Here is a 16,281-nt window from a genome sequence, read left to right as displayed (position 1 = left end):
AATATCCACATCATCTAACATCTAAGATCATCTAACCATCCACGAATCTCTGGAATAGAGCACACCAAAAACTCAGAACCCTTTAGGAACATAGGAGTAGGCCATTCAGTCCTTGAGTTCACTCAGCTACTCTAGACCAGGGCTGATCACCTAGTGGAACACCATTTTGTGTGCACTATTCCCATCTCCCTTCGAGTGAAGAAATTTCTCCACATCCCCGTCGTCTGTGTGTGATTGCCTATATGAGATTACAAACCCTAGTTCTAGGCTCTTCCACCAGCAAGCTGCGTTGCAGCAGTTCAGGTGCCATAGTCAGTGACTCAGCATTTACTCTTCAAAGTTCCTGAAAAATGTTAAAATGTTTCAATGAGATCACATCTCATTCTTTGAACTCCAGAGTACGTAAGCTGATTATACTCAATTTCTCCTGTAGTACTGGAAAGAGGAATGTAATTTAGTTAGCCCTCTCAATCCAGGAAATAACCTAGTGAATCTTTGTTGCACCAAACATATTCTTTAATTATTTATCCTGCTGCACGGACCTCCACAGTCTGAACGCAACAGTTGCTTCCAAAACCAGAAGTCAACACTTGGAATGACCTCAGCATGGGGATCTTCTGAGCAGCAAGCTTACAGTAAATTTTGATCATACCTCTTTTAATACAAAAGTTCATTCTTACTTAGCAATGGAAACCAAAATTGCAGACCCATACTAAGTGTGGTCTTACTGAAGCCCTATATAATAGCAACAAGGCTTTCCTCTTATATTCCCATGCAATAAAGGAATACACATCATTTGTTTTCACAATTGCTCGGGGCACCCACATGTTAATTGTGGAATTATTACACAAGACATAAATACCCCTCTGCATGCCAATATTTACTAGTCTCTCACCTTTTAAAAACACATTGTAATTCGCTCTGCCGATTGTCCAATGCTGAATGCAAGATAGAACATTATCTCCAATAGCTTGAACCACAGTCTTGTACAACAATGTCCCATTGTAACACTTACAGATGCCTTAATGAATCCAAATATACGCATTGCATCACCCTCATTTATCCTGGCAATTACAACTTCAAAATGCAATTTTGTCAAATATAATTTATCTTTCATAACACAGTGTTAACTTATCTAATTGCATGACTTTCTGGGTGTCCTGTTACCATGTCTCCAGCATTTTCCCTTCCATTGACATCTGGCTAACTGGGCAATAGATCTCAATTTTCACTCCCAATCCTTTTGTTGTATTTGTTCTTTTCCAATTGATGGGGAACATTCAATAATTCTGGTAGATCAAAACCAATACATTGTCTGCAACTCTTTTAAAAGCCCAGGATGTAGGCCATTTGGTCCAGGGGATTAGTTGGTTCATGTCATTATTTTGAGAGGCTTTTTTCCTTGTTAATGTTATTTACTTGAGTTCGTCACTCTTATTAGAATGTTGGTCCCCACATTTGCATGGGAACCAGCATTTATATATTCTATTATGGAGATACACATAGAATTGTTAGGTCTTTAGTCCCGCTAGTTGGGGAGAACAGAGCTAAGTGATGAAAATGCTACCACCAGTTAGTCATTGGTTTCCTGACTCTGTTTCCACCGCCAACTAGTTATGTCAGGCCAGTTGTTAGAGGTGCTGGAAACTTAAAATTCACCTGATCCATTATTAACTGGAGTTAAATTGTTAGAGCACTTTAAGGAATACGTTGAGATTTTGGTAGGGGCACTGGGGCTGCACAGTGGATCAGGGAAGATCAGGTGCATGCAAACAAAATTCAGCACAGAGTCAGCTTTCGCTATCCCGGAGAATTAAGTGGACAAAAGGCAAAAGGCAAAGAGAAAGACTTCTTTAGGCATCCAGGTGCCATCAAGTCTGTTCAGATTGTGGGAACAGTGTCTGTGCTCACCAGAACAATGTAGCGATTATCACCTTCCTGACAACACAATTGGACAGCGCAGTGAGCACAGGGAAGGCAGCAGCTGGCAACAGCTTCTCAGCTTAATGTCAGGTCCAGTGGCAAAGAGGAACAGAAACATCCACATGAAAGGCAAAGCCCCAAGAATCAGGAAGGCAGAGGAAGGTTTCAAGGGGCAAGATGAACACAGGTACCACACACACAGCATAAGAGGCAATAGTCTAGTGGAGACTCTGGTAATGTTCTGAGGACCCAAGTTTGAATCCTGCCATGACAAATAATAGAATCTGGATTCAATTAAAAGTCTGGAATTAGGAGTCTATTGATGACCACGAGACTGGAGTTGATTGTAGAAAAAAGAAACCCATTTGGCTCACCAATGCTCTTTAGGGAAGGAAGCTGCCATCCTTACCTGGTCTGGTCTACATGTGTCTCCAGACCCACAGCAATGGGGTTGACTCTTAACTGCCCTCTGAGCAGTTAGGTAAGGATGGGCAATAAATGCTTTTCTAGCCAGAAACATCCAAATCCTGTGAACTAATAAAAGTGAAGTGAAGGTTGAGCTATTGGGCTACGTCAGAGAAGCAGTGCATTGGAGATGGAGACACTCCAGGTAGGTGGTCCCAGGTTTGCCTCCTTGTCAAGGAGGACAGCATATCTTGCAGCAGTATTCACTCTGGCCTGTTCGCTACAGTCAAAGTCACTGTGGCTTTGAAATTCTTTGCCTCCAGATCTTTCCAAGGAACAACTGTGGATCTTCAGAGTAATTTGCAAATAAGCATTTGATGCTGCATATAAGTTCAAATTTAAATTCCTCCTTCAGTACAGATTCCCTCACACCCAACATGAAATTCCATCATCTTGTGATCCCTTCTTCAAAGGATAATTTACAAGATTTCTAATTAATTCTGTCTCATGATAGCACATTAAACCTAAAGATTGCTGGCACTTTCTAATGCCGTGCCTTCATTACAAGGACATTTGAGTTCAGAAGTAGGTCTTTTACTGCAGCTTTGCAGGACTTTGGTGGCAGCACACCGAGTGCAGCTTTGATCTCCTTACTAAGAAAGGATATACGTCCCAGAGGGAGTGCAATGAAGGCTCACAAAGCTGATACTGGAATGGTAGGTCTGAGCAGAGATTAGTGAATAAAGTCCCAGCCAAACCAGAGTTTAGAAGGGTGAGAGGAATCTGAAATGTTTAGGACAGGGTTGAACAGACTAGACACAGGGGGGAAGTTTTCCCTGGCTGGGGAGTCTAGATCCAGGGTGCAGAGTCTTAGAATATGGTAGGCCATTTCGGAATGAGATGAACAATGCTTTCACATAAAGGGTAGTGAACCTGAGGAGTATATATCAGGGACACAGGAGAAATCAGGAATATGGCATTGTGACAGACAATGATCAAGCCCCAATAATACTGATTGGTGAAGTAGGCTGAAAGGATTGAACCGTCTATTCCTGCTCCTAGTTTCCATGTTAATACAATAGGTTCCTATTTGCAGTAATGTTGAATAGACCACTTTTCATCTCTGGATTGATGTCCAAGGCAAAAACACTGGATGCCTGTTTGGAACTGAAATAAATGCGATCAGCTGACCAAAGGGAATGGAAAAGGTAGGGGTGACTACGTAATTTATATCCATTTGTACCACACTTCATAAAATTAGTTTCCAGCCTTTAATTTTCCAATATCACAGATCCTCACCTTGACCAGAAGCATGAGCAGAGAAACTATAAAATCTGCTAATGTGCTCCCAACAAGGTCATGTGTAAAAATCACAAAAGACTCATCCCTTCTTTGTAATACAGCTATCCATTCCAAGATTAGAGTGACGCTGCAAAAGCACGGCAGGTCAGGCAGCATCCAAGGAGCAGGAAAATTGACGGGCAAAGGCCGGCCCGCAACGTCGATTTTCCTGCTCCTCAGATGCTGCCTGACCTGCTGTGTTTTTCCAGCACCACTCTAATCTAGACACTGATTTCCAGCATCTGCAGTCCTCACTTTCTCCTACCCATTCCAAGACCACAGGTTTGAAACAGGTAGATTCAGATTTGGCCACTGAGGAAGTGTCCATTTGCCATAAGGTGGCAGTACAGACACACTTTAGGAAACTTAGTTAAAATTTCAGACAGTACGAGTCAACAAAGCCTTCTGCACAACAAGCAGATTTTTGTTATTGTTTAAGAAACGTATTTAAAAAAAAACTAGACAGCAAATAAGGCAAAGTTCAGCAGCAATCATTGCATTGTTGAGCTGGATTACCAAACAGAACAAGGATTGACAGCGCCTGCCAGCAGCTTCTTTGGTCATTTGTCCATCAGTTTTGTGGAATGAATGGCCATTAGAATTTCACATAATCCTGAATGAATTGACGGCACTGAATTGTAAAATATAAAATTAAAAGTAGTACATTGTCATCAATCCCAGAATGTGACAAAGAGTAATCCATACTGAAACACTCTCCAAACAATATGTACTTAGCATAAACACTTTTGGAATTTATTTAGATGCATTTAACAGGAATTTCTTTTCCCTATTACCTTTGAGAAGAAATGGAGAATAAAAACCTGCAATACTGCTATATTTTCTGGAGAGGCAAGATGGTAGAGAGACTGACTCTGCCACAGTCAAAAACATAGAAGAGATTACGTGTGCCTTTAAATTATAGCGGTCATAGAGTCGTCAAGATGGACAGCACAGAAACAGACTCTTCAGTCCAACTCATCTATACTGACCAGATATCCCAACCCAATCTAGTCCCACCTGCCAGCACTTGGCCCATATCCCTCCAAACCCTTCCTATTGATAAACCTATCTAGATGCCTTTTAAATGTTGCAATTGTACCAGCCTCCACCACTTCCTCTGGCAACTCATTCCATACATGTACCACCCGCTGAGTGAAAAAGTTGTCTCTGAGGTCTCTTTTATATCTTTCCCCTCTCACAGTAAAACTATGCCCTTTAGTTCTGGACTCCCCCACCCCAGGGAACGGTCTTTCCCTCCGTGACTACCTGGTCAGGTCCACGCCCTCAAACAACCCACCCTCCAATCCTGGCACATTCCCCTGCCACCGCAGGAACTGTAAAACCTGTGCCCACACCTCCTCCCTCACCTCTATCCAAGGCCCTAAATGAGCCTTCCACATCCATCAAAGTTTTACTTACACATCCACTAATATCATTTATTGTATCCGTTGCTCCCGATGTGGTCTCCTCTACATTGGGGAGACTGGGCGCCTCCTAGCAGAGCGCTTTAGGGAACATCTCTGGGACACCCGCACCAATCAACCACACCGCCCTGTGGCCCAACATTTCAACTCCCCCTCCCACTCTGCCGAGGACATGGAGGTCCTGGGCCTCCTTCACTGCTGCTCCCTCACCACCAGACGCCTGGAGGAAGAACGCCTCATCTTCCGCCTTGGAACACTTCAACCCCAGGGCATCAATGTGGACTTCAACAGTTTCCTCATTTCCCCTTCCCCCACCTCACCCCAGTTTTAAACTTCCAGCTCAGTAACTGTCCCCATAACTTGTCCGGACTTGTCCTACCTGCCTATCTTCTTTTCCACCTATCCATTCCACCCTCTCCTCCTTGACCTATCACCTTCATCCCCTCCCCCACTCACCCATTGTACTCTATGCTACTTTCTCCCCACCCCACCCTCCTCTAGCTGATCTCTCCACGCTTCAGGCTCACTGCCTTTATTCCCGATGAAGGACTTTTGCCCGAAACGTCGATTTCGAAGCTACTTGGATGCTGCCTGAACTGCTGTGCTCTTCTGGCAACATCCTTGTCAATCTTTTCTGAACCCTTCCAAGTTTCACAACATCTTTCTGATAAGGAGGAGGCCAGAAATGCACACAATATTCCAACAGTAGCCTAACCAATGTCCTGTACAGCCACAACATGACCTCCCAACTCCTGTACTCAATACTCTGACCAATAAAGGAAAGCATACCAAACGCCTTCTTCACTGTCCTATCCACCTGCGACTCCACTTTCAAGGAGCTATGAACCTGCACTCCAAGGTCTCTTTGTTCAGCAACACTCCCTGGGACCTTACCATTAAGTGCATAAGTCCTGCTAAGATTTGCTTTCCCAAAATGCAGCATCTCACATGTATTTAGATTAAACTCCAACGGCCACTTCTCAGCCCATTGGCCCATTTGATCAAGATCCCATTGTATTCTAAGGTGACCTTCTTCGCTGATCACTACACCTCCAATTTTGGTGTGATCTGCAAACTTACTAATTATACCTCTTATGCTCACATCCAAATCATATATACAAAATGATGAAAAGTAGTGGACCCATCACGATCCTTGTGGCACTCCACTGGTCACAGGCCTCCAGTCTGAAAAACAACCCTCCACCACCACCCTCTGTCTTCTACCTTTGAGCCAGTTCTGTATCCAAATGGCTAATTCTCCCTGTATTATGAGAGATCTAACCTTGCTAACCAATCTTCCACAGGGAACTTGTCAAACGCCTTACTGAAGTCCATATAGATCACATCTACCGCTTTGCCCTCATCAATCCTCTTTGTTACTTCTTCAAAAAGCTCAATCAAGTTTGTGAGACATGATTTCCCACGCACAAAGCCACGTTGACTATCCCTAATCAGTCATTGCCTTTCCAAATACATGTACATCCTGCCCCTCAGGATTCCCTCCAACAACTTGCCCAACACGGACGTCAGGCTCACTGGTCTACAGTTCCCTGACTTATCTTTACAACCTTTCTTAAATAGTGGCACCACGTTTGCCAACCTCCAGTCTTCCATCACCTCACCTGTGACTATTGATGATACAAATATCTCAGCAAGAGGCCCAGCAATCACTTCCCTAGCTTCCCACAGATTTCTAGGTGCTGGGGATTTATCCACTTTTATGAATTTCAAGACATCCAGCACTTCCTCCTCTGTAATATGGACATTTTTCAAGGTCTCACCATCTATTTCCCAACATTCAATACCTTCCATGTCCTTTTCCAAAGTAAATACTGATGCAAAATACTCGTTTAGTATCTCCCCCATTTTCTGTGGCTCCACACAAAGGCCGCCTTGCTGAGCTTTGAGGGGCCCTATTCTCTCCCTAGTTACCCTTTTGTCCTTTAATATATTTGTAAAAACCCTTTGGATTCTCCTTAATTCTATTTGCCAAAGCTATCTCATGTCCCCTTTTTGCCCTCCTGATTCCCCTCTTAAGTATACTTCTACTTTCTTTATACTCTAAGGGTTCACTCGATCTATCCTGTCGATACCTGACATATGCTTCCTTCTTTTTCTTAACCAAACCCTCAATTTCTTTAGTCATCAGCATTCCCTATACCTACCAGCCTTCCCTTTCACCCTGACAGGAATATACTTTCTCTGGATTCTTGTTATTTCATTTCTGAAGGCTTCCCATTTTCCAGCCGTCCCTTTACCTGCAAACATCTGCCCCCAATCAGCTTTCGAAAGCTCTTGCCTAATACCGTAAAAATTAGCCTTACTCCAATTTAGAACTTCAACTTTTAGATCTGGTCTATCCTTTTCCATCACTATTTTAAAACTAACAGAATCATGGTCGCTGGCCCCAAAGTGTTCCCCCACTGACACCTCAGTCACCTGCCCTGCCTTATTTCCCAAAAGTAGGTCAGGTTTTGTACCTTCTCTAGTAGGTACATCCACATACTGAATCAGAATATTGTCTTGTCCACACTTTACAAATTCCTCTCCATCTAAACCCTTAACACTATGGCAGTCCCAGTCTATGTTTGGAAAGTTAAATTCCCCTACCATAACCACCCTATTATTCTTACAGATAGCTGAGATCTCCTTACATATTTGTTTCTCAATTTCTCTCTGACTATTAGGGGGTCTATAATACAATCCCAATAAGGTGATCATCCCTTTCTTATTTCTCAGTTCTACCCAAATAACTTCCCTGGATGTATTTCCTGGAATATCCTCCCTCAGCACAGCTGTAATGCTATCCCTTATCAAAAACGTCACTCCCCCTCCTCTCTTGCCTCCCTTTCTGTCCTTTCATCTTTTTCATTCCTGCTGTCATGTAGGATGAGTAGGTTAGAGAGAAGGATAGGGACACATGTAACAATCAATCAGTCCCTGTCAATATGGTTTTTGCTCATGTTCTTCTTCCCACCCCACATTATGTAATAAAAAAGTGGTAGTGACAAGTTTCAGTATGTTACAGCATTCCCTTCACTGGCACAGTTGGAAAACAATAACATAAATACAGTGTGTCCTTGGAGTCCTTTGTCACTTCCATTGGACAATCTCATCAGTTTACATATCAGATAATGTATAATTTCCAATTCAAAAACAGAAATTGCTGAAGAAACTAAGCAGGACTGTTCAGAACAGTTTCTGAAGGGTGACTCGACCTTATGTTAACTCTGCTTTCTCTCCATAGATGCTGCCGGATCTGCTGAGTTTCTCCAGCAATTTCAGTTTTTTTTTCTGATTTCCAGCATTAGTGATTCATTGGGTTTTTTTGGTTACAATTTCCAATTGACTGTTCAGTGCCTAGAAAAGACTAGTAGGAAAGATTAATTCAAGACATGATCAGAGAAGTATTCATCCATTACATGCAGAGAATATGTAATTCAGTGTCTGAATTTTTCATTCAGATAAACTGCTTACAATCTTCACGTGGCTATGTTTAAAACTATCTTCCATGACTAAAATGCCTAGGCGAGAGCAAATAAAGGTTACTTGGAACTAGAAGCAGCCCATCTTACACCTGAACTAAAATACAAAATCGGGTAACAATGTTATTACTTGCTTGTGTGTCATCACCTTTACATGCTTGAAACACCCTTTAATTGGCATCTTTCTTTATGTTTAGGAGCTGATTTCACAGAGATTTTGCATCTCTTCCCCCAACATCTCCCTGTCCAATGGTGGGCGCCATGGTGACCAACTGATGGCAGGATCCCACAAACTACATGATTTGAACAGATGCAATGTTACTTTATAATACTGAATGTTGCAACAACTACAATTTTTCACGTTGGTTAAAATAATTAGTTATATAGGCAGATACTACATGGGTAGTATTGCCTTAGACAATATTTACTTTTATACAGGCAGATACCATATGGGGGGGTATTGTCACCTACAATGAGAAAATATGCTGAGCTAAATAATTGGATTTTCAAAGAGTGACACATATTCAGAAAGTGCCCACTAAAGGCAATACATTTAACATACTTTACATTAATAGGTTTTTTTGAGTGAAAAAAGAAAAACACTGTTGACTGTTAAGTATGGAATCTGCCATGGCCAACAGCCCAGTGTGATTTTCAGTTGTGGTATTTGGCTTCAAACATAAGCCAGGGGAGTTGGGACTGAGTGGGTGGAAAGGGAAAGGTATAGTGGAAAGGTGAAGGAATACCCTTGTGGGTGCAAGGAAGTAAAGGGTGAGTGTCAGTGTAAAGGACAGGAACGGCATTCAGAAGACTGCATTTTCTTCATGACCAGCTGTAGGAAGTGCATTCTAGTTTCTTGTGAGAATATGCCATTCCACCCATGACCCCCTGCATTCTTGGAAAGAAAGAAGAAAAGTCAGGTGATTGGATTGATACCTTTAAGATTATGAAAAAGTTTGAAAGCTGGGCATAGACATTTCCTCTTGCAGTTAAAACCGGAATTAGGAATTATTGGTGTAAAATAGCTACGATAAATATAAGACAGATATAGTTTAGAATGCAGATATCGCAAGGTGTGAATGAGGGGAATGGCATTGATGGATTTAAGGGGAAGCTAGAGAAGTTGACATAGCCAAGACCAGCTTTGTCAGAATGAAGGCTATCTTAATATCAAGAAAGTGCAAGTCGATGCTTTTTCAGAGTTTAATAAAGGAAGGACAAACACAATCAATGGTAGATTCCCAGGGAATACTGAGGAACAAAGAAATCTTGGTGCAGAAGTCCATAGATTCCAGAATGTGCCAGCACAGATAGACAGGGTGTTGAAGGAAGCTTACAGGATTGTCTTCATTAGATGGGTGACATATGTAGGAGTAGGGGAGTCTTGTTACAACTTTATAAAACATTACTTAGGCCACAGGTGGAGTTCTGTGTACAGTTCCAGTCGCTACACTATCAGAAGAATATGACTGCATTGGAGAGGATGCAGAGAAATTCACTAGGATGTTACCTGAGATAGAAAGCCTCAGTTACAAGGAGAGGCTGGGTTTGTTTTCTGTGGAGCAGAGGAAGCTAATAGAAATATATAAAATGATGAGAGGCATAGACACATTAGATCATGAGAGTTCTTTTCTCCATGGCGAACATGTCCAAGACCAGAGGGCATAAGGTCAAAGGGAAGAGTGAGTGGTTTAGAGGGGATCTGTACAAAAAAATGTTTCACCCAGAGGGTGGTGGAGGCAGGTACTCTTAACTTTCCAGAAATACCTGGTTGGGCACTTACCATGCCAGGGCATACTAAGCGATGAACCAGAGCTGGTAAATGGGTTTAGTAAAGGGGAGGTGATGCCCAGTGGTATAATTGTTGGATAGATGATCCAGAAATCAAAGCAATGATCTGGAGAGCCAAGTCTGAATCCCGCCATGGCAGATGGTGGCATTAGAATTCAATTTTTTTAAATCTGGAATTAAGAGTCCAATGATGACCATGAATCCATTGTCAATGGTTGGAAAGACCCGGCTGTTCACTAATGTCCTTTAGGGATTTAAACTGCCCTCCTTACCTGATCTGGCCTACACGTGACTCCAGACCTACAGCAACATGGTTCATTCTTAAGTGCCCACTAGGCAATTAGGGATGAGCAATAAATGTTGGTCTAATCAGTGATGCCAACATCCTGTGAATGAATAAAAAATACGTGCAGCTTGATGTTTATTGTTTTGCTTTAACATGGTGGGTGAAAGGGCCTGTTTCTGTGCCGTATGAACCTGCTAACTGAACTTCAATATTGGGAAAGGAATAGTGACGTGTATTTCTCATCCTATGGAGACATAGACACAAACAAAAAGTGTCGATAAACTGAAGTGACATTGCTGCTGGACTCATAATCCAGTGACCCAGGTTATCATCCAGGGATCTGGGTTCAGGTCTCACCACAGGGATATGAAATTGTAAAAATCAGAAATTATAAATCTAATGATAACCATGAAACCATTGTTAATTGTCATAAAAACCATCTGGTTTGCAAAAGCTCTTAGGGGTAGGGTTAGGTGCATCAAGAAATTAGGAAGGCAAATGGTATATTGGCCTTCATTGCAACATAATGGGAGTTGAGAAATAGAGATATCTTACTGCATTTATACAGAGTCTTCATGAGATCACATCTGGAGTGATCTCACTGTATTCCATGCAGTGTTGGTCTCCCAGATTGAGAAGGGATGTACTTGCCATTAAGTGAGTGCAGTGAATATCAGGGCTGATATCAGGGTTGGCAGTACTGTCCTATGTTGAGAAATGGGCATGCATTCACTTGAGTTTAGGAGGAGGGTGAATCTGATTGAAACGTATAAAATTCTAACAGAGCTGGGCAGACTAGATGCAGGGAACATGTTTTCCCTGGTTGTGGAGGCCAGAACCGGGGACAGTATCTCAGGATATGGTGACGACCATTTAGGACTGAGGTGAGGATAGGTTCCTTCACTCAGAGTCAGGAACCTGTGGAATTGTTGAACACAAAGCTGAGAAGGTTAAATCATTGCACATATCTAAGAAAGAGGTAGATAATTTTTTTTCGATTTTATATCATTGGGAGAAAGCAGAAATATGCTACTGAGATAGAGGATCAGCCATGGACCTTCTGTGTCGCTGGGTTCAAATCCTGGAATTCCCTCCCTAAGAGCATTGTGGGTCAACCTACAGAGCATGGACTGCAGTGGCTCAAGGGGGCAGTTCACCCCCACCTTCTCACAGGCAACTTGGAATGGCAATGAAATACTGGCCAGCCAGCAACATCCACACTGCAGGGGTAAATTTAAAATAAAACTGATTGAATAGTGGAGTAGGCTTGAAAGGCCGAATACCCTACGCTTGCTCCTGGTTTCTACGAGAGTCCAAAAAGAGAGAAAACAAAGAGATAGGCAAAATTAATGATTTTTTGGAAATTTAAGAATAACTACCTGGAAGAGAAAGACTCCCCAGTTTTGATCATGGGTTTGAGAGTTGGACAGGTTAAAGGGCATTCCAACAACAAAAAATTCAATGCCATTAAAAAGGGTATATGAGCTCTTAAGTAAGTCTGTGCTGGGCTTAAGTTACACTTACTGTGTAAAAGCCACAATTTCTTGAAACTCATAGGACGGCTAACAGTGATGTTTTCACTAGGTCAACAGTAGATTGCCATAATCAACAACTAATGGGTATCACCTTTGCCACAACCTGCCTGCGCATTAATATCCAGCATTTTCCCAGGAAAATTTGGCCATATTAAGACATTTCCATTGATGTCATAGTGCTCGTACTTTGTGTACTATTGTGTGTAGATAAAATGTCAAGAGACTGCTTGTAGGACACAACAGTAAGTATTTTAAAAAAGTTCAAATCGACTTAAAATTCTCCTCACGATGGTTCTATGAATTGAATTCACAATAACACATGGGAAAGAGCTAACGTAGTCCACATCTAAAGATTTCTTCATACAAATGGACATTCAGACTTCCCCAACTGTCACCGATGAGGTTCTCCAGAACTCCTCTTCACTGTCCTTCACCATCCTTCTAGCGACAGACAGCACAGAGCAAGTAAGAGTTGAAAAAACTTAAGGGAGAAAAAGTAAATTGCTAACATTACCCAATTAAACAGAGCTCCAGGAAGCATTGTAATTTCTTTAAATATTTCAGATATTTTTGGTTCAAGTTTTTTTTTTAAGTTAATTTTTCTAGGATTTGGGCAGATTTCCTGAACCACTGTACCTGCTGTGGGTAGATCTACAACGCCCTTAGGGAGGGAATTCCAGGATTTTGACCCAGTGACACTAAAGGAATGGCGATATATCTCCAAGTCAGGATGACGAGTGGTTTGGAGGGGAACTTGGAGGTGGTGGTGTTCCCATGTACCTGCTGCCCTTGTCCTTCTAGATGCATTGCTGCAGGTTTGGAACTTGCTGTTTAAGGATCCTTGGTAAATTTCTCTGCAACAATCCTGTATATTTTATCCACTGCTGCTACTGCGTGTTCAGTGGTGAAGAGAGTGGATGCGGTGCCAATCAAGTGGGCTGTTTTGTTCTGGATATAGTCAAGTTTCTTGAGCTGCACTCATTCAGACAAGTGGGGAGTATTCCATCATGCTCCTGATTTGTGTCCAGTTGATGGTGGACAGGCTTTGGGCAGTCAGCAGGTGATTTACTCATTGCAGGATTCCTAGCTTCTTGTAGCCATTTTATTTATGTGCCTAGTCTAGTGCAGTTTGTGGTCAATGGTAAATTCTGGATATGCATAATGTCAACATATTTCATATGCTCATTAAAGTTATAGGGCGGTTTCAGTATTCATGTCTTCTCAAACAATAAACTTAACATTACATTCTATTTAAATATTGTACACTTGAGGTCTAAAATGCATTAGATTATTTTAAGATTAAGCATGCACAGAATACCACTGATCATTATGGAGAAATATATTTTTGAAAGCAGTCTCACCATCAATTACAAAGAGAAGGGAATATTTCTCCCTTTGGCCCAAAGGGAAATTGCTTTATAGTTGGGGATTTAAAAACCTGTTGTCCATCTTCCAATTGGTTTTCCATGCTGGATATACTGAACCCAAATGAATATATTTTCTCATACATTACATATACAAATCCAGACAAGGGCAAAATTAGTACTTGGATTTCAGAAAGATAAAGAGTAAAATAGCCAAAGAAACACAACATACCACAGTTGTTTAGACTTGCCCGAATTGCTGCTTCTAATTGTTCCTCCTCAGTCATTCCTCCTGTATAGTTTGTCCTGTAGTTTGAGGCATCATCGTAACCAAAGTAACTAAAATCATAGTGACCAGAGTACCCTAGGTTTTACAAAAATAGAAAAGCTCCGATTAGGACAATATATAGTGGGGGGGAAATAGGGCAAGCAGACTTTAATCATTTCATTTTTTAGTCCATGGCATAATAAGCAAAAAACATTGGCAATGCCAGATAAAGGGCATATTGGAGTACAGTAATTATATAAATTAAAGGGGATAAGAAAGTTACTGAACAAGCAATTATATTGATATTATTTGAGGCCAGGACAGAGTAGAAATTCCCCTTTCCTTCTTGACAGGAATTCCACGGAATTGATCATGCCCAACTGTGAAGGTAAATGGGGCCTTGGTTTAAGGTCTCTCTAAAAGCCAGGCCCTCTGATGATGCAGCACTCATTTGTGACAATCTCACATTTGTCCTCAATTGACTGGGAATGGGCCTTGAATTCACACTGTTTTGACTCGAACAACAGTATTATCACCAAGTTATGGCTGACACCCTTTGTAAGAAATTGGAAACTTGTTGTAAAAATATTCATGAAGGACAGGCCAATTGAGTAGGAATTTCCTTTCAGTAAGTTGTCAGCTACAGGGAAAACACTCCATTAATCCATTTGCTAATTCTACATTCTAGTTATGTCTTTGGGACAATAATGGATCACATCGTTTTGGGTAGGACATAAAAAAGGAACAAAGGGAAGCAAGGAACGCAGTTATATCATGAGGGGCTTTTGGCTACATGGTGAGATCATGGTTGATCTCTGACCGAACTCCATACATATGGCTTTGGGGCCATACACTAATAGCCTTGGAGAACAAATGTAGGATTTTCACCTTTAACTTGGACCGTTCTCAAAATTTAGTGTAAATCTTTACTTTAAAAAAATGTTCATCAGGAAGATTGGACAGAATAAATTCTTATTATGGTTATGAAGTTGAAGGCATGCACTGTACCTTTAAGAGAGTGAATGCTGTTTGGCACTGAGAACTTACAAGAGCAGTCTCAGTGTGTATTGGAATATTGAAAATATGTAACATTTGGCTATGAAATACATACCTGAGTTGGTTGCTGTTTTGACAACAATTTGAATTTAACCAGTTTAAATTACACCCCAGGATACGAAAACACAACTGAGTTTGAATTTATTGTTTTGCCAACATTGAACCAATGAGATGATCCGATGTTGGGATATAAAAAAATGCAGGCACTTTAAAAATCAGATAGGTCTCTCTTGACGGCAGTTGCTCTAAGACATTGAAACCCTCTCTATCAAAGAGATCTTTTCACATGAAACATCTTCACGGTAAAAGAAAGAGGACGACACATGCAGATCTTCAGCTGGAAGAAGAAAAACACCAAAGATGACCGCTGCTGTCCAGTTTTGAAATTAAGTTGATGTAATTTTAATAAGTGTTTTATTGGAACAGTATATTGTTATCGAGTTGGAGGCAGCTAATAAGCAATTAAGAGAAAGGGGGGCTTAGAGTTCTGAAAGGTTGTTGTTTAATGCTCACTTTTAGAGTTAAAGAATAAATTGATATCGTTTTCTTTAAATCGTGGAATTTGGGAGTTCTCTGCCACTCATATTTTAACAGCTTACAAGGCAAGGTGAGCTTTATTGAGTATTTGGTTTAATTAATAGAAAGATTCACCGCCGTGTCATAACAGCTTGAGGGCTCGTCCAGGATTAGCAGAGGTTTAGTCTGAGATTTGGACAGATTTGGGGTATGAGAGATCCTAGCAGATTTAAACACTTGCTGATTAGTGTCCTAGATCTTCAAATAAAACATAGGTGAGACAATTTGTTTAATTTCGGTTACTTGTGGTTAGTTAATTTAAAAGTGAGGGAAATGGCTCTTAACATAGCTAAAGAGGTTCTGGGGTTTGAAGATGTTTCCCAAATTTGCCAAGAACGTTTAGAAAGACAGAGGAAGGACATACATTAGAGTTGGGTTTAACCAGGAACAAAAGGAAAGCTGAAATGGTAATGGAGTTGGTCAAGAACTTAGGTGTATCAGAGATACAGACAAGGGCAGTAGAGTTAGAAAAAACATAAATCACAACTGAGGAAAATGGAGTTAGAAGATTAAAAAAACGGAATGAAGAGCCATGTTAGAGGAAAGAGAGAGAGAGAGAGAGAGAGAGAGAGAGAGAGAGAGAGAGAGAGAGAGAGAGAGAGAGAGAGAGAGAGAGAGAGAGAGAGAGAGAGAGAGAGAGAGAGAGAAAGGTTCTTGGCTAAGGAGAAAGAGAGAGAGACAGACGCAGAGAGAGAGAGAGACAGACGCAGAGAGAGAGAGAGACAGACGCAGAGAGAGAGAGAGAGAGAGAGAGACAGATGCAGAGAGAGAGAGAGAGAGAGAGAGAGAGAGAGAGAGAGAGACAGACAGACAGACAGACAGACAGA

The 16,281-nt window shown here is 41.4% G+C and overlaps 1 protein-coding gene across 2 annotated transcripts in view; it reads right to left on the bottom strand.

Moving 5' to 3' along the window:
- Positions 1 to 16,281, bottom strand: part of rhbdd1 (rhomboid domain containing 1) — an 88,879-nt gene that overhangs the window by 21,242 nt on the left and 51,356 nt on the right. For both annotated transcript variants that reach the window (XM_072571892.1, XM_072571893.1), the window contains exon 6: positions 13,787 to 13,918. In XM_072571892.1, the coding sequence (XP_072427993.1) occupies positions 13,787 to 13,918 (132 nt within the window). The remainder of the gene's footprint in view (positions 1 to 13,786; positions 13,919 to 16,281) is intronic.

The sequence above is a fragment of the Chiloscyllium punctatum genome, chromosome 6, assembly GCF_047496795.1.
Source record: "Chiloscyllium punctatum isolate Juve2018m chromosome 6, sChiPun1.3, whole genome shotgun sequence".
Classification (NCBI taxonomy): domain Eukaryota; kingdom Metazoa; phylum Chordata; class Chondrichthyes; order Orectolobiformes; family Hemiscylliidae; genus Chiloscyllium; species Chiloscyllium punctatum.
Note: the sequence above shows the minus strand (reverse complement) of the source record. Positions and strands in the feature narration are given on the sequence as shown.